A 26,336-nucleotide genomic window follows, 5' to 3' on the forward strand; every position below is an offset into this window, starting at 1 on the left:
AGAAAAATCCTCTCCTGGCCCTCGTTACAATTGTTTATTAACTTAACCATTTGAGTTCTCATGTTTAACTTGAACCAGAAAAAAAAAAAAATACATTCAGGTAATAAACTGAAAAGAGAAAGTGAATGAAAGAAAAAAGAGAGAGAGGAAGAAAAAAACCCTCTGGGCTTGAAATTCTAAGACCTGATTAGAGTTTCACCCCCACCACTTCCTGACTGTACATATCACGCCTCTTCTCTGGACCTCAGTTTCCCCCGCAATAAAATGACTGCATAACGTCATTGCTAGAAGTCCCACAACTAAGATGATTTCTAATTCCATTCCAGCCCTAAACTTCTATGACATCTATGAAAGTTAAGATTCTTGATGCTTTTGCAATTATAAGAGAAAAGGTACTTTAAAAAAATGCTTCTCTAAACCCGGCCTTTTTCACTCTTTGGTTCTTTTGGTTAATGAAATCATTAGCCCTAAGACTTTGATGATTTTGACTTATGCCTAATAGTTTTTACCATACAAGCAACTTTAGTGCTGTTCTAGAATTGTACTAGAATTAACTTTAAATTTTAGCTATTTAATATAGCTCATGAATTTAGATTACCAAACCAAGAAGCATAAATTCAGCTTTAATCTTCAGTCATTCATTTAATAAATATTCGAGAATCTACCGCGTACCATGCATTGTTCTAGATGCTTAGGGTATGTTGGTGAACAAAATAACCATAGTCATCTGCCCTCATTGAGCTTACATGCTAGTGAGGGGAGAGAGACAATAAACAAACTACATAACAAATAAGTAATTTATAAGGTATGATAGAATGTGTTCGGTGCTTTGGAAAAAATTAAAAGGAAAGTAAGGGGAAACAGAAAGTTTGGGATGGAATGGGAGTGAGGAAGAAGGGTGGATAGCAGTTTTAAATGGGGTGGTCTAGATAGACCTCTTTGAGAAGGTGGCATTTGACCAACACTTGAAGAAAGTAAGGGAGTCTAAAGGAAGAGCATTCAGGTAGAAGGAACAGCTAGTGCCCGGGTCCTGCCTCGGAGGGAGCAAGCCGAGAGTGTTGGAGAAACACCGTCACTTGTACTTAGAGACCAATGCCAAGAAAGGCCTCCTTCGATGATGCCTGTGCCTTCCTGTGATGCGATCAATGATTTTCCCAGCTCTGCTTTGGCCTTTTGAACCTGGAATGGAGCTTGTTCTTTCTTAGGTTCTCTGTCCACAGCTCAGAAAGGAAGCGTATATTGACTTAACTTCTTGATGCTGTATGTGAGGTCTCTGTTTCCCTGCTCCCTGAGCTCCCTTTGCAACATCTCTGCAGAAGGGACAAATTTCTTTTTTCTCCAGAGGGCTTTCTGGCCATGTTCACGCAATTTTCCTTAAATTGAATGGCTAAAAAAATTAAAAATAAATAAAAACAAACAAAACCTAAAACCCCTTCTTGAGCGTAAATGTAGTAACTGTCCTCTCTTTCAATTGAAAATTTTCCCAATTTCAGAGGAAAGGCTCTTAGCATCTCTATCATGTATTGAAAATTAACGTGAAATTAAACTGAATAATTGAGAAAATAATTGAGTAATTTCTTTACTCAAATGTGCCAGCCTCTAGACTGCCAAACTGACTTGTGTGAAGAGCTTCTGTAAAGAGTCCCCTCACCTCCATTCTAGAAGATGTTACAACATAAAATACTTAAAATAGAAAACCTAGTCTTTAAACAGAACTTACAGCATATTTTTTTTTGCTATGCTATAATAATTATTTCTTACAGAAAAGTGTTACTAAGAGGTATGCATTTTCCTTTTTTGTCGTTTTGTCTTTGTTTTAAACAGATATTGTTATCAAGGACACATTTCGACTTTTTTTAAGTTCCATGCCTAGTAATACATTTCCTGTTACAGTTCTTCAAAATTCTGTCAAGGTAACGTATGGTTGGCCTGTAACATGATTGGCCTCAGGGTGTTCGCCGAGTGGGTCCAGGAAGCCTAGGCTTGTGCCAGGTTGTGTCAGAGTCCGGGTGGCCCAGGTGGGGAAGCGGGAGTCAGTGTCCCTTCACCGGAGAGTGAGCGGGGAAAGAATTTCCCAGGCCATTGCCCATCCTTACGTGCCCTAGTGCTGCTGGTCGTTCAACACCTCCACTCTTCCCCTCTATAAGAAAACGTCAAGGATGCAGAGGAATGAGTACAGAACCCCTCCCAGAGTTAAGAGAATATTTCAGCACTTGGGAAACAGGAAGGCCCACAGGGGGTATGGTTGCTGGATTGCAAGGCTGGAAGTTTCCAATATGTGGGAAGCCTCTGCATATGAATGATCACTCAGGAACCAGGGATGCCTCTTCCCTGTCTGCCCTGTATCATCAAGGCAAAGTGTGGGGTGATGCCGTATGTCGAGATGACCAGAAAATCCAGTGCAGAAAGCCTGAGCATCCTTTCTGGTCCATGTTTAGAGAAATGGACCCCAAATGGAAGTGTCTGAGGTTCTTGTTGAGGTGGTTCACACACTATAGGTCTGAGGACCCCCTATTCTCCAGAGACTGAGGCCAAGCAAGATACACAGCAGGCGCAAACAGGGCAGGAATGCCTCCCAGGCGTTGGTTATTTACGTCCCCTCACTGGCTTCAGCCTATTTGTGTTATTCGGAAATAACGCGTATCTGTACAACCACCCTCTCTGCCGCGGGTGTCTCTACAGGTAACCAATGAGCCTCCAAAAGGTTTACGTGCAAATATCAGACGAGCATTTACCGAAATGACACCTTCATTTTTTGAAGAAAACATACTTGGAAGAAAATGGAGACAAATAATATTCGGCATGTGTTTCTTCCATGCAATTGTTCAGGTACACTCAATTTGTATTTTAATAGAGACAAGAAGTGTATTAGGTTAAAAATAAATCGATAAAAAGAATTAAATAAAAGCTTACAAATGGCATTGTGAAATGCTGAGGGCCCTGTTCTGTCTGAACCCAAGTTGTTTCAACTCAGTCCCTGATCTCTGTACATCCCTTGCCTCTGTATCTCACAGCTTTGCCTCCCAGCTCTGCTCTGACCTAAGGAGCACCATCTCCTGGTTGAATGCAGTAGGTCAAATTCAAGAGCACGAAATTGATCTCCACAGCTGTGCTTCACTCACAAAATCTGCTTCCCTTCCAGAGTCTGCTCCTGAAATCGGTGGCCCCATTCTCTCAATCACCTACACTGTTTCAGGATTATTTTTATTCTTCCTCCTTTACACATATATATCTTGTCAGTCGGCAAGTCTTCATTTTTCTTACAATAATTTCACTCTCACCTGCTCCTGTTGGAGTGGGCTTAGACCCTTGACAGCTTCCTCCCTGTGATTAGAGCTCCAAGTCCCCTGAAAAGTGGCCTTCAACTGGGCACTCCTTTCCCCCTCTGTTCAGACCTCACTGCCCTGATCTGGTGTCCATCCTGTGGTCCTTGTACCAGAATTCTGACTCCAGCTCCATATCTCTGTATGGGGTCTTGATTAGACAGGCTGCCTGGTTTTCAAATGTGTGTGGTCTGCAGATGAAGAATCAGTAGAGAAGAAACAAAGATTAAAGATGCAAAATGTGGGATAAATAAGTAAACAAGGTCCTAGAGGAGATCAGAGAGGCTGGGATTGGGGCTCCCAGTGGGAGGCCTTTGTTCTATTAACAAAAGCAGCTGAGATGAGGGATGGTTTAAGATTTAGGGAAATTTTGAGATGGAGAGGAGGAAACATGGTACAGTTGCCAAGATATAGACCAACCTAAGTGTCCCTCAACAGATGAATGGATAAAAAAGATGTGGTATATATATACAATGGAATACTAATCAGCCATAAAAATGAATGAAATTTTGCCATTTGCAGCAACATGGATGGACTTGGAGGGTATTACGCTAAGTGAAATGTCAGGCAGAGAAAGGAAGGACAAACACTATACGATATCACTTTACATGTGGAATCTAAAAAATACAACAGGGACTTCCCTGGTGGTCCAGTGGTAAAGAATCTGCCTTGCAATGCAGGGGACGCCAGTTCGATCCCTGGTTGGGGAACTAAGATCCCACATGCCACGGGGGCAACTAAGCCTGCACACCACAACTACTGAGCTCACACACCTCAGCTAGAGAGCTTGCGTGCCACAAACTACAGAGTCCAAGCTCTCTGGACCCCACTCACCACAACTACAGAGCCCACGGGCCCTGGAGCCTGAGCGCCACAACTAGAGAGAGAAAACCCTCATGCCACAACTAGAGAGAAGCCCGTGTGCTGCAACTAAGGCCCGACACAGCCAAAAATAAATAAATAAATAAATAATAAATCTGTTTTAAAAAGTTATTAAAAAAAGTTATTTAAAAAAATACAACAGAGGGCTCCCCTGGTGGCACAGTGGTTGAGAGCCCGACTGCCGATGCAGGGGACACGGGTTCGTGCCCCGGTCAGGGAAGATCCCACATGCCGCGGAGCGGCTGGGCCCGTGAGCCATGGCCGCTGAGCCTGCGCGTCCAGAGCCTGTGCTCCGCAACGGGAGAGGCCACAAGAGTGAGATGCCTGCATACCGCAAAAAAAAAAATACAACAGAGACTTCCCTGGTGGCTCAGTGTTAAGGCTCCGCACTCCCAATGCAGGGAGCCGGGGTTCGATCCCTGGTCAGGGAACTAGATCCCACATGCATGCCGCAAGTAAGAGTTCGCATGCCACAACTAAGGAGCCCACATGCCGCAACTAAGGAGCCTGCCTGCTGCAACTAAGACCCAGTGCAACCAAATAAATAAAGAAAGAAAGATTTAATTACAAAAAATAAATAAAAAATAAAAATTAAAAAATACAACAAACTAGTGAATATAACAGAAAAGAAGCAGACTCACAGATACAGAGAACAAAGTAGTGGTTATGGGGTGGGGAGGCTATCTGGGGTGGCAGAGGGAGAGGTACAACTTATTGGGTGTAAGACAGGCTCAAGGATGTATTGTACAACACAGGGAATATAGCCAATATTTTGTAACAATTGTAAATGGAGTGTAACCTTTAAAAATTGTATAAAAATTAAAAAATAAATTTAAAGGGACCTCCCTGGTGGCACAGTGATTAAGAATCTGTCTGCCAATGCAGGGGACATGGTTTTGAGCCCTGGTCCAGGAAGATCCCACATGCTGTGGAGTATCTAAGCCCATGCTCCACAACTACTGAGCCTACGCTCTAGAGCCCATGAGCCACAACTACTGAAGCCCGCGCACCTAGAGCCCTTGCTGCACAAGAGAAGCCACCAAAATGAGAAGCCCACGCACTGCAACGAAGAGTAGCCACCACTCACGGCAACTAGAGAAAGCCCACATGCAGCAATGAAGACCCAATGCAGCCAAAAATAAATAAATTTTAAAAGTAATAATAATTTTAAAAATTTTTAAATAAAAAAATAAATTTAAGAAAAGAGGAGGGAACATGGGACCAATCATCTGATACAATCAATAGTTTAGAATTAAGAAATTAGATGAGATAGGGAGATAACAAAGAAAGGGAAAGATTTCACTATGGGGAGTTATGAAACAAGAATTGAGATTCTGGGTATCAGTTTAAAAAAAAAAAAAAGGCCACTATAGAGAAGTCAGCATGTAAACAGCACATCAAGCATGACCGAAAAGCCTGGGTGATAGACAGACTTCTTAGAAGAGTTGGGGGCAGCTCTCTCCACCAGATGGGTGACTAGTGTCAATACTTTTATGCCAAAAGACTCTAGATGGGATAGTTTTCCCTATTTTGATGGAGAAATATTTTATTTTACCATGAAGAACAAATGTTCTTTTGACAAGTCTATCACATTTTCACATTTCTCGTAATATCAAATTTTCTTTGGGGAAATTGGCAAAAGGCCAGTGTTGGAGGAAGAGGTGCCTGCCCTGTTTGGTGACAGCCAAACTGAAAGCCTGGGTCAAGTTGAATGTCATGATTTTACCCGATTTTGCACAATGAGGATGTTCAACTTCAACAGAAACCTTTTAGTTTTCAGTATTTTACACAATTAATTTTATCAAACTTTAAGACCATTTTCATTTTCTATTCTAGGAGAGAAAAAAGTTCGGCCCTCTTGGTTGGAATATCTGCTATGAATTTAATGACAGTGACAGGGAATGTGCTTTACTGAACCTCAACCTTTACTGTCAAAAAGGAAAGATTCCCTGGGATGCATTGATTTACATCACTGGTCAGTATGCCCACATCTGATGTCCAGCTGTGCACCACACAGTTGTTGGTTTACGCCCACCTGGCTTATACCAAAATGATGTCCTCCCAAGCCTTTGGTGACAGTGGTGATGACTTCTGATACTGCCTTTGAGAAGATAAGACCATGATAAGAATATCATAAGAATATTTACACATAGGAAATGGGATGAATGTTTTCCCAAATAATAATAGCAAAAACTTAGATAGCTCTTGCTACATGCTAAGCATGTTTTAAGCATGTCCCATGAATTAGCAGATTTAATCCTCACAACAACCCTATAAGGTGAAAACTATTATATCCCTATTTTACACACGAGGAACCTGAAGAACAAGGGTGAAGCCAAGATTTAAAGGCAGGCAGTCCAGCCTCCAGAGTCTGTGCTCTTAAATTCAAAGAATCGAAACATGATTGACTAGTCGAGACCTGTTGAGTTAGGTGTACTTATGAAAAAGGAAAAACTATTTCAGGAATTACGATTTTTAACAAATATGAATTGTGGCCAAATGAGATCTTACTGCCAAAATCAGATACAATTTAGACCATGTAGACCCATATAATGAAGAACAGATTCCCACTGGGAGGTGAGGGAGGGAGAGAGCAGAATGGGAATGGATGGTTTTCATTGGTGAGCAAGGGAAATGGGGAACAGCAGAGAGGTATCAGCTGATCTAGAGCCTTGAACAGCACGTGACACCTTGGAGCATGTTTGAGTGAAGGGCAGCGAAACAGTATGGAAATGCATGAGGACCCATCCCCAGGGTGGACCAAGAGAAGTAGGCATGGAACCTGGGAAGCTACCTTGTACTCCTGCTCTCAGCCACTCCTGTGTGGCCAACATTGCTTAACATAACAGTGAGTTAGGCAGAATTCTTCTCTGGCACCCTCTATGTACCCTGAATTTTCTGCTTCCTAGCTTTTCTCTCCCTTCCTTCTCTCCTAGAACACTTGACCTTTCTGGTTACCTAAACTTCTACTGCTGTGGAAGTAACTGTGTTTTGTTTTTTTTGCGGTACGCGAGCCTCTTACTGTCGTGGCCTCTCGCGTTGCGGAGCACAGGTTCCGGACGCACAGGCTCAGCGGCCATGGCTCACGGGCCTAGCCGCTCCACGGCATGTGGGATCTTCCCAGACCGCGGCACGAACTCGCGTCCCCTGCATCGGCAGGCGGACTCTCAACCACTGCGCCACCAGGGAAGCCCGTAACTGTGTTTTGAAAAGAATAGAAAGGAATGAGACAAAGATGTATCTGCTCTCATCACTACTATTCAGTGTTGTGCTGAAGGTTCCAGCCAGGGAAATTAGACAAGGAAAAGACATCAAAGACATCCAGATTAGCATGGAAGAAGTAAACCTATCTTTATTTGCAGATGACAAGATCTTGCATGCAGAAAATCCTAAGGAATTCACACACACGCACACACACACACACACACACACACACACACAAACTGGAAGTAACAAATGAGTTTGGCAAGGTTGTAGGATACAAAGTCAATACACAAAAATCAACTGCATTTCTATATACTGGCAATAAACAATTAGAAAATACTTTTAATTCTATTTATGATAACATCAAAAAGAATAAACTACTTAAGGATAAATTTATCAAAAGAAGTGCAGATGTGTGCACTGAAACCTGCAAAGCACTGCCAAAGAAAATTAATCTAAATAAATGAAGAGACATGACATGCTCGTGGATTGAGAGACACAATATTGTGAAAGTGGCGATAATCCCCACACCAATCTATAGATTTAACACAATCCCTATCAAAATCTCAGCTGACACTGTTGCTGAAATTGGCAAGCCGATTACATTTGGATGGAAATGCAAAGGGCTCCAAAAAGCAAAAACAATCCTGAAAAAAAAGAATGAAGTCAGAAGAGTTACATTTCCTGATTTCAAAAGTTATACAAAGCTACAATAATCAAAACAGTGTGAGACAACAAGGACTTACTGTATAGTACAGGGAACTATATTCAATATCTTGTAATAAACTATAAAGGAAAAGAATCAGAAAAAGACATATAGATATATAAACATATATGTGTTAGCGAATCACTGCTGTACACCTGAAACGAACACAATATTGTAAATCAACTAAATTCAATTTTTAAAAAAAAACAATATGGTACTGGCATAAGGATAGACATATAATCAATGGAACAGAATTGAGAATCCAGAAATAAACCCTTATATTTATGGTTAATTTATTTTTTTAATAATTTATTTATGTATTTATTTTTGTCTGTGTTGGGTCTCTTTCGCTGCACGCATGCTTTCTCTAGTTGCGGCAAGCGTGGCCTACACATTGTCGCGGTGCACGGGTTTCTCACTGTGATGGCTTCTCTTGTTGCGGAGCATGGGCTCTAGGCACGCAGGCTTCAGTAGTTGTGGCACATGGGCTCAGTAGTTGTGGCTCGCGGGCTCTAGAGAACAGGCTCAGTAGTTGTGGCGCACGGGCTTAGTTGCTCCAAGGCGTGTGGGATTTTCCCGGGCCAGGGCCCTAAACTGTGTCCCCTGCATTGGCAGGCGGATTCTTAACCACTGCACCACCAGGGAAGTCCCTGGTCAATTTATTTTTAACAAAGGCACAATAGGAAAAAAAACAATAGGAGAAAAAAAGGCAATGCTTTATCCAGGCAATGATATTTGCTTGTGGTGGGATTTTAGGCAGTCATTTATGGATTAATCCAGAAAATCCAGGTTAGTACCACTGTGCTAAATGCTGGAAATACAAAGATGATGTAGTCCCTGCCTACCAAAAACTCATGGGATGGAGATAATAAATAAATTAGAATATGGTATGACAACTACCCAAATAGAAGTGTGTGGACAATGCTGTGGGAATTCAGAAGGAGCAAATAACGCTACCTGGAGGAATCTGGGAAATCTCCGCCAAGGGGGCAATGGTTGAGTGGGGCACTGGATGGTGGGGTGGGCTCAGCAGGAGAGAAGAGGCAGGAGAGCACAGTGGCAGAGAGAACAGTGATGGTAAAGCCCAGCAGTGTCGGGATGTGGCATGCCTGTAGACACTGTGAGTAGTTCATGAGCGCCAGAGCAGAGTATAAAGAGGAGATGTATATGGAGGAAAGCTTTATCTTCAACAAAACTAAAAAACAAAGGTGATCTGCGGGCACATCTTGAAAGCCTGTGTGTGTTGTTAATAAATTTGGGCTCTACCTTATAAGCAACGGTTGGCAATTATAGTCTTTTAGGCTGGGAACAGGTGCAACCACTTCTAAAGCTATAACAAAAGCAAGGTGAAGAATTGAACAAGGGGATACAGCAACACCAAGGGGGAGACTAGACAGGAGAGAATAAACAGAGAAAGATTAAGGAGGCTTTAAATATGGGAAGGTATTTGGGGTTGGAGGGGGTGGGGGACGGTTCTTAAAATTTTATAGAGTAAGCTACAGTGATGCCTAAGTCCAAGAGACAGCTCTGAGCTCAAAGTGGGCAAAGACAGAGCCAGACCTAAGGCCTATCCAGTTTGTGTCGGACCATCCCTGAGCCAGCCCACAGGGACAAGCATGGAAGAGAAGGGGAAGACACCACATCAGGATTTGCAACGAGACCCTCAGGAACTGTGATGCCTGGGCCAGGACAGGTGGTGGACGTGAATGGTAGACGCCCCCTCCCAACATCTGTCTTCTAAACCCAGAAGACTCCGTCCTAAAAGTAAGCCTAAAAGTGAGCCATCTACCCTGAATCAAATTATTCGAGTTCCTGGTTTACTCACTTTGATCCAAGAAAAACATAACACTAAATCTGGACGCAGAATCACAAAGTCTGATGATTTTTAAGGTGAATATTTCTGTGCTACTTCTCAAAATATAAATATTTTTGTTTAAAAAAATTTGTTTGGCCCTGCCGCACGGCATGTGGGATCTTAGTTTCCCAACCAGGGATCAAACCCGGGCCCTCTACAGTAGAAGCATGAAGTCTTAACCACTGGACCGCCAGGGAAGTCCCCGAAATTTTTTTTAGAATAATGCACTTCAGGGCAACATTTTCCTCTCACCAGTGACTAATTATTGGAGTCTGCATTTTTCCGGCCACCCTCCTCTCCCAGACACCATGATGCAATTGAAGAAACTTGACCTTTATATTCCCATCTAGCCCTCAGGATCCAAGTTGGTCTGAAGCTAGATGGACCCACCACAAAGATTTAACCCAACTTTGTGTTGCAAGATTTCCCAGAGAGTGACTGAAGAGTATTCTCAGGAAAGCACAGCAGCATCTCTTTCTTCCCTCTTAGAATTGCTAATACAGGGAGTCAGTTACTCGATCATCAGCTCTGGCACTTACTCCCCAACGTCCTCCCTCTAAGTGGCTGAGCCAGTAAGACTGACCAGAAGTGCCTCAACAGGAGAGGGAAGATAGGTGCAAGCCAGGACGCTACTATCCTGGAAGAAATAAATTACTGAGATTCCAAACACAAATAACTTACTCTCAACCAACCATCTCAGCTTGAAAAAGAATTTTTAAAAAAATCTTCTTGACATAATGAAAGAGATGGAGATGAGAATGGATGAACATTTAAAGGATTCAAAAGTTGGCAATATCAGTATCATAAGTAAAATCCTTTTCAGAAAACTACAGAGGTGAATAATGAATTGTAGCAATGGGTCTGGAATTTTTCCAAGGAATTATATCCTCCAGCAGTACAATCATTCCAATGCAGAATAGATAACTTTCCTACTTGTAACTTGGGGATGATGATGGAGCATAATTTCTCTGTGGAAAGAGATGGGATACCAACAAATTGTAGTTCCCCATAACATAATTTCTGTGAGGCAACTTGTCTCCTTCACTATGGATCTTTCTTCCTTGACTTAATATCAATGATTTATAAGGTATGTATAGAGTTTGAATGGCTTGCTGTAAATGTTTGGGTTTCATTTAGCTCATCGGCCCCCAAAAGAAGCAGTGGTTCATGGAAAGTATGTCTGTTTTAGAGTACTACAGTCAATGATGGGATAAGACCCCAAATCAATATTTTTGAAGAAAAAACACAGGAAGAAGAAAGAAATATGTAAACAGATCTCACTGGCTTTAGTATCAGTTATTTGGGAAAAGCAAAATAATTAGGGGAGAGAACATATACTAGATTTTTTTCTGCTTTTTAAAAGTTGACTTTTATTATCTTTGGGGTTGGGGTAATAGAAGAAACTCAATGTGCTATTTCCACTTTCAGTACCAAATAAATATGTGAATAAATAAACCTATTAGAATGTGGGTATGCATATCAATTAAAAGCAAACAATGTTTTTAAATGCAAACTTCTTTTCAGGTGAAATTACATATGGTGGTAGAGTTACAGATACCTGGGATCAAAGATGCCTTCGTACTGTTTTGAAAAGATTTTTTTCTCCTGAAACATTACAAGAGGATTATAAATATTCTGAATCAGGTGAGTGACTTTTCAATATCATGGAAAACAACTTTTTCCAAAAAGTCATTGACAGCATCTCTGAGTTTTCCATCCAGGAGCTGTCTGTGTCCAGTCCTCACAACCCAGACCCCACACCCTCCCATCCTCATGCTTGACCACCTTCAAAATGGCTTTGGTTGTAAGAGTACAAAGATATCTATTGTACGATAACCATTTTGAATTATTTCTGCTCTAAAGTGGGTAGTATTCTGTGTGTTTTCAAAGTTCCATAAATTCGGAACACACCTCTCAGTAGCACATCCCTGGGTTCTCAGAACCTTGAAATGTTCTGCAGGTTAACACCCTGAAAGGTTAGGACACTGATTAGATGTAAAGGCCTCAAGAAAAGGTAAAGAAACTAGACACAGGGATGAAGGTGAGGAAAAACCATTCCTGTTTCTCTGTGAGGCAGTTGATTATAGCCACCATCTGAACAGACAGAGAAGCACCAAACCTGGCAGTACTCAAAGCTCGTCTATTTGAGACATATTGCCTTCTGTGTTTTCAATAACAGGTATCTATTTTGCACCCTTGGCTGACAGCCTACAAGAGTTTAAAGACTACATTGAAAACCTGCCTTTGATAGATGACCCAGAAATATTTGGAATGCATGAAAATGCCAACCTAGTTTTCCAGGTATGTGGCCTTTCTACTTAAAAGACATATTCATATTGTGTATATAAACCTGAAACATCAATAATCACCTCACTGGCTCTGTAAGTTATAATCTTCTTAAATAAACAAATAAAATAAATGTTTCACCTCGACTTCAACATCTGGTTCCAATTTAGCCTGCTCCCTCTGGATCCTTCACAGAATCCTAAGATCGTCATTCATCTTCTTGTCACCAGCCACCCCCTCAGCTTCCAGCCTCTGCTTAGTCCATAATCTACCTGCTAGTCTCCTGCAACATGGAGATTTGGATGATAATCCAGACAGCCCTTTTTCTTTTGCACTTCTCCCTCCATGCTGGGCATATTTGTAACATATTTCACAAAGATTTATGGACCCCCCCCAGATGAGTAGGTTATAAAAGTACAATAGCAAATATCCAAGGCAGAGAAATCAAAACACTGTTCTTTAAAAGCACAGTTTATCAACTTTGCCATTGCAACAACATGGATGGACTTGGAGAGCATTATGCTAAGTGAAATAAGTCAGACAGAGAAAGACAAATACTGTATAACATCACTTATATGTGGAATCTAAAAAATACAACAGGAATTCCCCAGCAGTCCAGTGGTTAGGACTCTGTACTTTCACTGCCAAGGGCCTGGGTTCAATCCCTGGTCAGGGAACTAAGATCCCACAAGCCACATGGCATGGCCAAAATAATAAAAATAAATAAAAATAGAAAATACAACAAACTGGTGAATATAACAAAAAATATAACAGGAGCAGGCTCACAGATATAGAGAATCAACTAGTGGTTACCAGTGGAGAGAGGGAAGGGGGGAGGGGCAAAACAGGGGTAGGGAATTAAGAGGTATAAGCTACTACATATAAAATAAATAAGCTACAAGGATATATTGTACAACAGGGAATATAGCCAACGTTTTATAATAACTGTAAATGGAGTATAACTTTAAAAATTGTGAATCACTCTGTTTTACACCTGTAACTTATGTAATATTGTACATCAACTATATCTCAATTTTTAAAAATAATTTAAAAATTAAATTAAATTAAAAAATAAAAGTACAGTTCATCAAGGTGACAGTACCAGACCACAGCAGTACGTCCAAAGAGCAAACTGGACAATTTTACTCCCCCAAGAACCTCTGATGCCACACCATTACCTAAGGGTAGTCCGAGCTCCTGAGCATGGCAATCAAGGCTCCCCCATGACCGGGCCATTACATACCCTTCCGGTTTTATTATCTGTCATAGTCTGGCATCTTTGGTGAACCAAAGCCACGAAAAGAGGTATGTCCCTGGAGCCCTGGAATACTCTAAAGGTTGGAGACTAGGTTGGCCTCACGAAGCTGAAGGGAATCCCCTTCTTTTCAACTTAAATTTGGCCCCTACAAGTTAGAGACAAATTAGAGGGTAAGGTCTGCGTAGATATCAAAGAATCCATGCAAAACAACAGTGGAAATTCTCAATGATCATGTTCTCAGAGAACATGACATGACCTATGTCATGTTCTCTGCCCTAAAAATTGCTTTGCCATTCAGTGAAGAGTTAGAATATCTTATTTTTCCTGATTCTACTTTCAGGAGGAAAAACAGGTGGCCAAACCTAGTGTTAATATTCAATCATCTGACTGCTTGTTCTGGAGTGGGTGGGCGCGGAGGTGAGAGAAGGGAGAGAGGAATGTGGAAATGGTAGGCTCACTGCATCCCGTGAGAAGCACAGGACTTTTGGGTGGGGTAACACTCTTGGCAGTATATACCTGGGAATGTAGTTTTTTGTGTTTTCATTGGTTCAGAATGACTGAGAATGAGACAGTAGGCATGTAGTGAGCCCCAAGTTATGTTTTTCTTCCCAACCTCCCTTCCTTCATTTTTCTGGTACAGTACATCCCCTACCTCTTTCTTTTGGGAAAATTTCCCCTTCCTCATTCCATTAGATTCTGGTAAAACTTCCAACCACTCTCTACCTTCACAGAGGTGGGCATGTAACTCAGGCCTGGCCAAAGGCAGCACAACACCACCCAGCCCCTGGAATTGGTCCAAGGAGCAGGGACATGGCCCACACTAGGTGCCTGAGATTCCTTTATAGGATATATAGATCCTAGGAGGGAGGAGGGAGGAAAATGCCTTTCCTCTGGAATCACTGGCTACGATGCTGCATCTCTGCAGCATTCTGTGCCTTCATCCCTGACCCCCCACCCCTTCTTCCTAACAAATGGAAGACGGTCATCTGCCATAGGAAAGAATGAGAGAAACAACCAAATATGCACAAGAGAGAGAGTGCTAGATCCATCCATGCCTGAAACCCACATGACTTGTGTCTTCTTCTTCCCATCTATATGTGCCAAGAGACCCCTTCTCTTTGCTTTAGCTGGTTTAAGTGAGACAGTTCTGCCTCTTGCCATCAACAGAGACTTAATGCAAAAGATACAAATGATTCCTTCTTCAGACCAGCAAACTATACTTACATAGATGCGTACTAGAGACTAGTAAAGAAAATTGAACCTGGCTGCGCTAAATGTTTCAAGACTTTTATCTAACCAACAAGTCAAGAACTAAAATGGAAAAGTCATAATATTAAACAACTGGCACTGAGCAAGGAAACCAAACTATTTAACCATAACATTAAGTAGATAATGTCACATATGTGTTTAGGACCTAATGAATATGTCAAAAGTCATGTTTGAAAGAAGATCTATTACGTAAAATATAACTTTTACAACCAAGATCTGTAATCCCAGGTTCTGAACTCTTTTCTCAGGTAAGTGGATAACGAGTGTTGTGACTGGTATAAAGAAAACCTCTAAGAGGTTCCAACAAATATACATAAGAAGATACCATGTTTCTGAATTTTAAAAAAAAACTAGAACAATTGAGAATATTTAATTGACCTTGGAAAAGGAATTTCTAAGCATAAAAAGCAATTGAAAAATAAATCACATTAGAAAGAGCCAGAACATGTGAGTATATCCAAAAGGCCATAAGAAAATTAAATGACAAAGCAAAACATCTTTGAAACAACAACAAAAAAAAATCAGAAAAAGTTAACTGTCCACACATGGGACACTTTCCAGAATAGACCATATGTTAGACCACAAATTAAGTATCAATAGTTTTAAAAAGATAAATATCATACAAATTATCTTCTCCAACTACGCTGGGATAAAATTTGAAATCAATAAAACTAATGTAATCAAAACACTTGTACTGCATAAAGACAGACATATAGCCCGATGAAGTAGAATAGAAAGCCCAGAAATAAACCCTCACATATATGGTCAAATGATTTTTGACAAGGGTGTCAAGACCATTCAATGGGGAAAGGACAGTCTTTTCCACAAACAGTACTTGGAAAACTGGACATCCACATGCAAAAGAATGAAGTTGGACCCTTACCTAACACCATCCACAAAAATAAACTCAAAATGGCTTAAAGACCTAAATGTAAGGCCAGACACTATAAAACTCTTAAAGGAAAGCATAGGCAGAACACTCTATGACATACATCACAACAGGATCCTTTTTGACCCACCTCCTAGAGAAATGGAAATAAAAACAAAAATAAACAAATGGGATCTAATGAAACTTAAAAGCTTTTGCACAGCAAAGGAAACCATAAACAAGACGAAAAGACAACCCTCAGAATGGGATAAAATATGTGCAAATGAAGCAACTGACAAAGGATTAATCTCCAAATTATACAAGCAGCTCATGTAGCTCAATATCAAAAAAACAAACAACCCAATCCAAACATGCGCAGAAGACCTAAATAGACATTTCTCCAAAGAAGATATACAGATTGCCAACAAACACATGAAAGGATGCTCAACATCACTAATCATTAGAGAAATGCAAATCAAAACTACAGTGAGGTATCACCTCACACCGGTCAGAATCGCCATCATCAAAAAATCTACAAACAGGGCTTCCCTGGTGGAGCAGTGGGTGAGGGTCCACCTGCCAATGCAGGGGACACAGGTTCATGCCCCGGTCCAGGAAGATCCCACATGCTGTGGAGCGGCTGGGCCCATGAGCCATAGCCGCTGAGCCTGCGCGTCCGGAGCCTGTGCTCTACAGCGGGAGAGGCCACAACAGTGAGAGGCCTGCGTACAGCAAAAAAAAAAAAAAAAAAAAATCTACAAACAATAAATGCTGGAGGGGGTGTGGAGAAAAGAAAACCCTCTTGCACTATTGTTGGGAATGTAAATTGATACAGCCACTATGGTGAACAGTATGGATGTTCCTTAACAAACCAAAAATAGAACTACCGTACGACCCAGCATCCCACTACTGGGCATATACCCTGAGAAAACCATAATTCAAAAAGAGTCATGTACCACAATGTACATTGCAGCTCTGTTTACAACAGCCAGGACATGGAAGCAACCTAAGTGTCCATCGACAGATGAATGGATAAAAAAGATGTGGCACATGTATACAATGGAATATTACTCAGCCATAAAAAGAAATGAAATCGAGTTATTTGTAGTGAAGTGGATGGACCTAGAGACTGTCATACAGAGTAAAGTAAGTCAGAAAGAGAAAAACAAATACTGTATGTTAACACATATATATGGAATCTAAAAAAAAATAAAGGTTCTGATGAACCTAGGGGCAGGACAGGAATAAAGATGCAGATGTAGAGAATGGACTTGAGGACACGGGGAGGGGGAAGGGTAAGCTGGGACGAAGTGAGAGAGTGGCATGGACATATATACACTACCAAACGTAAAATAGATAGCTAGTGGGAAGCAGCCGCATAGCACAGGGAGATCAGCTCGGTACTCTGTGACCACCTAGAGGGGTGGGATAGGGAGGATGGGAGGGAGACGCAAGAGGGAGGAGATATGGGGATATAAGGGGATATAAATATACATATAGCTGATTCACTTTGTTATACAGGAGAAAATAACACAACATTGTAAAGCAATTATACTCCAATAAAGACATTTTTAAAAAAAGAACTAAAGATATAAAATTCTTAGAAGAAAACATAGGACAAAAAGCTTCATGACATTAGATTTAGCAATGATTTCTTGGATATGACACCAAAGGCAGAAATAACAAAAGAAAAAAACAGACAAATTGGACTTCATGAAAGTTTATTTTATTTTAATTTTTTCATTTTAATTCAACAGAGAGAAAGGCAACCCACAGAATGGGAGAAAATATTCATAAATTATATATCTGATAAGGGATTAATATTCAGAGTATATAGGGAACTCCTAAAACCCAACAACAAAAAAACAAACAACCCAATTCAAAAATGGTCAAAGGACTTGAATAGACATTCCTCCAAAGAGAAATGTAAAATGGTACAGCCTCTGTGGAAAACAGTATGGCAGTTCCTTAAAAAAAAAATTAGATTTACCATATAATCCAGCAATTCCACTTCTGGGTATATACACAAAAGAATTGAAATCAGGGACAAAAAAAGATATTTGTGCACCCATACTCATAGCAGCATTATTCACAATAGCTAAAACATGGAAGCAACCCAAGTGTCCATCAGTGGATGAATGGATAGGAAAAAAATGGTGTATACATACAATGGAATATTATTAGCCTTCAAAAGGAAGGAAATTCTGCACAGCATGGATGAACCTTAAGGACATGACACTGAGTGAAATAAACCAGTCAAATAAAGAAAAATACTGCATAATTACATTTATATGAGGTATTTAGAGTAGACAAAATTTTGGAGACAGAAAGTAGGATGGTGGTTGCTAGAGGCTGGCGAGAAACGAAATGATGAGTTATTGTTTAATGGGTACAGAGTTTCAGGTTTCCAAGATGAAAAGTTATGGAGATGAATGGTGGTGACAACATTATTAGTGTATTTAATACCACTGAACTGTACAGTTAAAAATAGTGCAGATAGCAAATTTTATATTATGTGTATTTTACAACAAGAAAAAAATAGAAAATAGTTAATTATCTTTATTATAGAATTATCTCCTATAAATCAATAGTAATAAACACTAAAACTCAAAATGTACAAAATATATAAATAATTTATAAAGACAATACAGATAGCCAATGAACTTAGTTTTTAAATGTTTAACTCTACTAATCCTCAAAGAAGTGCAAACCAATGAAAAACTATTTTGCCCATCAAATTGGAAAGGATTTTTTAAGCAATGATAGCAATTCTTACAAAGACAGAAAGACAGGTCCTCTGATACACTATTGTTGGGAGTGTCAGTCGATACAGTGTTGTTAGAAATCAATGTAATAATACACAGTTTAAAAATATGCCTTTGGTAATATATCATGTAAAGAATGTAAATGATAGTGGATGAAATTCATATATATATTCTATTCACAGAGTTCTAAAAAAAATCTGGAAAATAGAAATATCCAAAAAGTAAATAAACAACTATATTAATTATAGTGCATTCAAACCAGCGAGGATCAGTCACTTAAAACAGGACTCATGAAGATTTTTCAGTGATGTGAGAAAATGTTCATGAAATTGAAAAAGAATAAATACTACATAAATTGTATGGGTTCAATATTTAAAACTATATGCACATATATACAGAAAATGTCCAGGGGGTGGGGGAGGTAAACTAAAGTTATAAATATCTCTGAAAAGCAAGATCATGAATAATTTTTCTTTATACTTTTCTGTGTTTTCTAAATTTTCAATAATAAGCTATAATACTTTTCTAAATTCTACCACTCTATTTTTTTTTTTTTTGGCTGCACCCCATGGCATGCAGGATCTTAGTTCCCCAACCAGGGATTGAACCCACACCCTCGGCAGCGAAAGCATGGAGTCCTAACCACTGGACCGCCAGGGAATTCCCCATAATACTTTTCTAATTGGGAAAACGTTATTATTTTACTGAAGTATAGCTAATCTACAATGTTGTGCCCATCTGTGCTGTACAGCAAAGTGACTCAGTTATACACATAGAGACATTCTTTTTTTTATATTCTTTTGCATTATGGTTTATCACAGGATATTGAATCTAGTTCCCTGAGCTATACACTAGGACCTTGTTTATCCATCCATTTTTATCCAATGTTTATCCATCCTATATATAATAGTTTACATCTGCTAATCCCAAACTCCCAGCCTTCCCTCCCCCACCCCCCACCCCCTCTGCTCTCTATGTCTGTGAGTCTCTGTGTTTTGTAGATAGTTTCATTTGTGCCATATTTTAGATTCCACATATAAGTGATATCATGTGGTATTTGTCTTTCTCTTTCTGACTTACTTCACTTAGTATGATAATCTCTAGTTGCATCCATGTTGCTGCAAATGGCATTATTTCATTCTTTTTTATGGCTGAGTAGTATTCCATTGTATATATGTACCACATCTTCTTTATCCATTCATTTGTCAATGGACATTTAGGTTGTTTTCATGTCTTGGCTCTTGTGAATAATGCTGCTATGAACATAGGGGTGCGTGTATCTTTTTGAATTATAGTTTTGTCTGGATATATGCCCAGGAGTGGGTTTGCTGGATCATATGGTAATTCTCTTTTTAGTTTTCTGAGGAACCTCCACACTGTTTTCCACAGGGGCAGCACCAACTTACACTCCCACCAACAGTGTAGGAGGGTTCCCTTGAGAAAATGTTATTTAAATAAAAGTATGTTCTAAAACTGAATTCTCATTATTTCTTCCTCACTTTCATAACTGCCTTTTAAATAATTAGCCAAAAATTGTTTAACCATTTTTTACTGTGGTAAAACACATGTAACATGAAATTTATCATTTTAACCATTTTAAGTGTACAGTTCAATGACATTCAGTAAATTCACATTGTTGTTCAACCAAAAATGTTCAACTATAACACTGAGAGCTAAACACTATCATTTCCAATGAGCACATTTTACCAACTATATCTTCAATATAAAAAACAAAATTTCTGGGCTTCCCTGGTGGCACAGTGGTTGAGAGTCCGCCTGCCGATGCAGGGGACACGGGTTCATGCCCCAGTCTGGGAAGATCCCACATGCCGCGGAGCGGCTGGGCCCGTGAGCCATGGCCACTGAGCCTGTGCGTCCGGAGCCTGTGCTCCGCAATGGGAGAGGCCACAACAGTGAGAGGCCTGCGTACCGCAAAAAATAAATAAATAAATAAAATAAAATTTCCTTGGTTTTGGCCACTGCCATTATTTCTCTAATAAACTATGTGTGAAAAATTACTTTTTTGAGAATTTGGTTCTTCACTGTTCTGTCTCTTCTCACCATTACAGTACAAAGAGACCAACACTTTAATCAACACCATACTTGAGGTTCAGCCGAGGTCATCTTCTGGTGGAGAGGGAAAGAGCAATGATGAGATTGTCCAAGAACTCGTTGCTTCTGTCCGGACCAGAGTTCCAGGTACTAAGTAATTCCTAGCATACATGTACAATGGGACTTTTAGGAATAAACTCCGAAAGCAGAGTGACAGGCAGGTGTCCAAATCTGCTTATTATGCAGATTTTTTCTTTACATAGAGAGCTCTTCTGACGTAGAGCTCTCCACTTATAGACGAGAAGCCTATAGCACCTTGACATCTTAACTGCCAGAAGCATGAGGAACAAGTTGGTTTCTAGCTCAATGTAACTTTAACCAGAATTTTTCCTGAGTTTTCTAACATCTCTAGACTTGTACTGTCCGAGACAGTAGCCGTTAGCCACATGTGGTTACTTCAACTTTAAATTAAATTTAAAATTCATTTCCTCAGTTGCACTAGCCACATTTTAAGTGCTGCCATACTGAACAATGCAAATGGAGAATATTTCCATCTTCATAAAATATTCTATTGGACAGCCCTGCTCTGGAATCCATTTCATTTTTTTTTTTTTTTTTTCTCCAACAGGAGAGGTGGCTAGATTATTTCACTTTGTTTTCTGGTGAGTTAGGGAATCTTCCTGAATCATCACAGATCCACTTTCACACTTTTCTTAGAGTGACTGTAGATTTAGATGTCTTCATATATTGTTCATGGTTGGAAATGTCATTATAGGGGAAAAAAAAGATGAGGCATAAAAAAAAAACTAGTGACTGTAAAAGTAAACTGTGTTTCTGTCTCTATTCACAATACTCCGGGATCAAGTGTATGGGTTCCCCCCTACATTAAGCAGTTACTCTCTGGACACCAGCTGGGTGTCCTACAATTCAGTTATGACTTTATCCAGAGTGGGCACAGACCCCACGGTTTAAGGGCTCAGTCCCACAAGACTGTCCCCACTTCAGAAGCCAACAAGTCCCCAGGGTGTGACCTGTACTTCTGACCAACCAGCCATAAATCGAGGATTCCCACAACCCCCTTCTGGGGTTCAGTAATTTTCTAGAACAACTCACAGAACTCAGGGAAGTGGTTATTTACATTTACCAGATTACTTAATATGATATACTAAAGGATAAGGATAAACAGCAAGATAAAGAAGTACATAAGGCAAGGTCCAGAAGAGTCCCACGGGCAGGAGGTTTAGTCCTTCCTGGCACATGATGCATTCACCAACCCAGAAGCTCTCCAAACCCCTTCAGTTAGGTCTTTATGGAAGTTTCATTACGTAGACATGATTGATTAAGTCACTGGCCCAGAAGAGTCCCGAGGGCAGGAGGTTTAGTCCCTCCTGGCACATGATGCATTCACCAACCCAGAAGCTCTCCAAACCCCTTCAGTTAGGTCTTTATGGAAGTTTCATTATGTAGACATGATTGATTAAGTCACTGGCCTTTAGTGATTAACTTAACCTCCAGCCCCTGCCCTCTCCCAGGAGGTCAGAGAGTAGAGCTAGAAGTTCCAACTCTCTAATCACATGGTTATTTCCCCTGACAACCAGCCCCTCGTCTTTAGGGGTGGTCCAAGAGTCAGCTCATTAACATAAACTCAGGTGTGGTTGAAAGGGGCTTGTTATCAATAACAAAAGATGTTCCTTTCACCTTCATCACTCAGGAGCTATTTCAGGAGTTGGGGTCAGAAACCAACAATTATAGAAATGATGCTCCCATCACTCTTATCAATGAGGAAATTATAAGAGTTTTAGGAGCTCTGGCCAGAAGCTGGGGACACAGACCAAAAGACATATTTCTTATTACATCACAGTAACACAGACTAAGTCTTGCCAATACTATTAAGGCCCCCGGAAAAGAAAGGACCTGTGTGACCTCAGAAGTCAGTTATGTTCCTCCTAAAGCAGCCCCTCAAAAGACTCTCTTCTTGAGTGTAGAATTGTGTTGATATTGAAGCAACTGAGTTATTTTAGGAAGCATTTTTAATAAACATAAGATGGAGGACTGGGTGGAAAAAGGGATGAAGGTGGATGGCTGGCTGGCTGGATGGATGGATGGATGGATGGATGGATGTGGATGGAAAGTTAGTATACTTGTTTCATAGAGTTCCATTGACACCTAGGAGGTTTTTCTCTCCACGCTTCATAGTTTGTACTTTTACTGTGAAATGATAAGCCATGCCATCTGCTGAGACGAGGGGCAGGGGTGCAATTGGCTCAACAAGAGAACTGAGGTTCCGAATAGCCCGAGGGGACTGACAAAAGGAGAAGAGTGTAGGCATGTAACCGCAGCCCTGTGGACCCAAGAGCTTGCCCTTACCCACACTGCTGTGTGATTTTTCTACGGCAGCCAAAATGTGAGTGGTTAAGAGGAAATTGATGTACATATCTCAGAGCCACTTGTTTTCTCGCACTTTACTCATCTATGTAAGGAAAATGCAGTCCCTTCATTTTTTAGAGCTTATATGAACCTCCACTGGGTGGATTGTAGGGGAAAAGAAGAGCACAATTTTCGATCCAGTTTGAAACATGGACCCATTTCACAATCCAGTCAGTCCCTTTGAACAACACTCAGTAACCTGGGATAAATGCTGTCTCTCTCCTCTCTCCGGGGGTGTCCTGCCCCCAACCCCTCCTCTCCTAGATGCAACACGGGTGTGTAGGGAAGAGCGAGGCTTACATATGCCGCATACACACAAGGCAGAGGAGACGACTCGGGACCCCTGGTACCTCTGGTCTCAGGGATGTCCCTTGTCTACCAGGTAGCACTTGCCACTGAAGTCCGAGCGGCCTGACTCCCGTTCAGCCTAGGCCCCAGGGACAAGAGAAGTTGGCTTTAAGAAAGGTTAAGATAAGTGCATTCCAATAGCAATGAGATAAGGAGAGAAATCAACAATCATTGATCTGACGAATCAGCCGTGTGTGTTTCAGAAACTCTGGAGATGGAGAACGCTTCTGAGAGCCTTTTTGTCAAGGATCCTCACGGACGCCTTAACTCCTTGACCACTGTTCTTGGACAGGAAGTGGACCGGTTTAACAATCTGCTGAGGCTCATACACGTATGCACGCTCACTGCCATCCTTGCTATTGGGTATCAAAGCTTTGTGCAGCGTGTATAACAACGTGAAGTTTCCATTCCCATCACCTCAACATTTCCATCTGGATATGCTAACAACCCTTCAAGCCCAACTTGTCTAAACCTGAATTCACCCTCCTCTAGTCTGTGTTCCCTAGCTCTAATAATGGCCTAGTGACTATGTGGCCTTACAAACCCTTCATTATCCTAACTTGCACCCTTAGAATTACCATTGACTCATTAGGAATTTGACCAGGGACCTAAGCACTCAGTTAAGAGAGATTCAGTGCTTGTTCCTGATGGCTAGTTTGCTTTTAATATCATAGTCTTTATGAAGACTATGACAACCAGAGTTTCTTAAATTGAGGCCACAAAACACCTAAATTAGGGTCCACTGTGCTGAGGTTCAAATGTAGATTCCCTGATTCCACTTCAGACCTACGGAGTTAGGATTCCTTGAGGAATTCCTGGGGATATGAATTTCAAATAAACTCCCCCAGATGATGTCAGTGCAACTAAAATTTAGGAAGAACTATTTAGACCTTTGCCTTATGCTCAGGAATACTTTCTGAATGGCATTGACTTTGTAATGCTGGCTACAGGACTTCCTGTTGTCTCTGTGCATAACTTTAATAAGGGAAACTATTAGAGACCAAATATTGAACAGTAACAGGAAAAGTTCTACTGCCAAGCAGGGAACCAAATACCTAGCACAGAATCAAGGCTGAGTGATAAGATTGGGAAGGGCAGCTAGGGTAGATCTTTTAAAGACCGTCTCTTCCGTATTAGGAAAGGAAAGTCTCCAAATGTTTCTGGTCGTCTGGCAATACCCAGGCTTGTGAGTTAGGGGGCCACTGGGTCAGCTGAATACGTTACGTCATCACCTTGGGCCTATGACATCTGGTTAGGTAAACCAGTGTCAGCAGGCCAGGTAGTCAGGTCAGAGCTTATTACCTTCTACATTGAATGAATCAGGGTATAGGTGAAGCTGCTGTGATAAAGATCCCCAAATACAGTGGCCAAAACAGGATAGAAATTCACCACTCTCTCAGTTAAGAGCCCAGACAAAGCTCTGTCTAGGACAGGTAGTTAATCTTGCTTTGTGAGCTCATCCAAGGATCTCAGCTGGAGAGCTGGCTCGTCCAGTCTCAACAGGTAGCTCCCATCTCTGAGACTAAGGTGGCCATTCCAACTGTCCCCTTTTGCCAGCCACTGGGACAGGGGAAAGAGAGCTGAGGGAGAGCAGCTTCCTCGTAAAAATGTAGCCCAGAAGTTGCATACATCATTTTTTCTTATATCCCTTTAGCCAAAGCTTGGTCACATGGCAACACCCCAGCTGCAAGGGTGGCTGGGAAATGTAGTCCCAATATCTGTATTGGATTGCTCTGTGCCCAGATAAAACTAGGAGGATACTGTTGTTCGGAGGAGGAAGAGGAGATGGCTGCTGCTCATCTCTGACATCTTCCACATCATGTATGGCCTTTCACCCACTTAAAGATGGACAAGTCCAAATGTCACTTCCTCATAAAGTCTTCCTGGAACACCAGCCCTTCCCTCCACCACCAGATGACAGGGACCCCTCCTCAGGGCTCCATCACTTGAGGTGTCTGTGTCCATCACTGTTTTTGTGTACAATGTACCACCTTGTTTTGTAATAACTCCTCCATGAGTATGGCTCCCCCAGTAGACAATGAACTTGAAGAGAAGGAGACTAGTATATAAGTCATCTCTGTTTCCCCAGTGCCTGACACGTCCTAAATCTTCCATGAATATTTGAACATGCAAGTGAACGAATGTGGCTCTCAGGAACAAAGCGGTCACTTCTTCTGGTCAAACAACAGTGTCCACCACTAATGGCAGTACTCACCTAAAAACAAGTAGAAGAGATAGGAGCCCTGGGAGAAGCAGCCTGCAAGGCAATCAGGAGTCAGAGCCAAGCACTCCCATTGGAGGGAGGGGTGGTGGCCACCACTGTATGCTGGGCCTGCACCAGAGATCTCCCTCATCCTGGCACCTGCCCTGTCCTGCCTTGCCCTGGCTCTGTCCCAGCCTCCCTTTCACCTCCCCCAGCAAACAGCAAGGCCTCACAGTGGTAGTGATAAGAAAGGCCAGGGGAGGGCGGGAGCCTCAGGGGCCTCGGGCTGCCATCTTGGTGAGCTCACTCTCCTCCAGACGGTTACAGAACTGTGAGACAGGGCAAGTCCTGGGAGAGACAAGGCCGCTAGCCATAAGGGAGAACATTCTGACGTGCGCTCTTGCCGCTGGACATGACTACATGTTAGCTGCCTCCTCTGAGAGAACTGGCCGCAATGTGACCTCTGTCTACGCTGTTTTGGAAGGCACTAGCAGCCTGGCCTCTGCAGCTCCCTGACTTAAGTGTTCTCCATGAATCTTAGATAAGTCTTCTGCTACCTCTTTCCATTTTTGGTGTCTAAGGTGGAGGGTTGTTTGGGCTCTGGCTGAGGCCCTTTTTCCTGAGCTCTGCTGCAAATGGTTCCTCAGATCCTACTTAACACTCCTCTCTTCTATCACTGCCTCTTGTGAAAAGAGTTGGGAGGAGGGGAATAACTCCATGAAGGAATGGAAGGATGACTAGACCTGTCTTGTCACATGTCGCCCGTCTCTAGAACTATCTGCATGTGGTCCTAGGACTTAGTTTTTTAATCAACATAAGTTTGGTCTCTAACATCTTCCTGTAATATCTTCCCCATGTATGGCAGTAGTTGTCACAAAACTGGAACCCAT

At 41.3% G+C, this 26,336-nt stretch overlaps 1 protein-coding gene across 1 annotated transcript in view; it reads left to right on the forward strand.

Annotated features, from left to right (window-relative positions):
* DNAH6 (dynein axonemal heavy chain 6) overlaps positions 1–26,336 on the forward strand; it is a gene marked incomplete at both ends in the record, with an annotated part of 289,518 nt that overhangs the window by 253,351 nt on the left and 9,831 nt on the right. Inside the window, 7 exons of the mRNA XM_082672762.1 lie at positions 1,825–1,913; positions 2,683–2,829; positions 6,042–6,180; positions 11,495–11,614; positions 12,150–12,271; positions 20,486–20,615; positions 23,447–23,574. Coding sequence (XP_082528888.1) covers positions 1,825–1,913; positions 2,683–2,829; positions 6,042–6,180; positions 11,495–11,614; positions 12,150–12,271; positions 20,486–20,615; positions 23,447–23,574 — 875 coding nt within the window. The remainder of the gene's footprint in view (positions 1–1,824; positions 1,914–2,682; positions 2,830–6,041; positions 6,181–11,494; positions 11,615–12,149; positions 12,272–20,485; positions 20,616–23,446; positions 23,575–26,336) is intronic.

This window comes from Grampus griseus, assembly GCF_964374135.1.
Source record: "Grampus griseus genome assembly, chromosome: 15".
In the NCBI taxonomy this organism is placed as follows: Eukaryota; Metazoa; Chordata; class Mammalia; order Artiodactyla; family Delphinidae; genus Grampus; species Grampus griseus.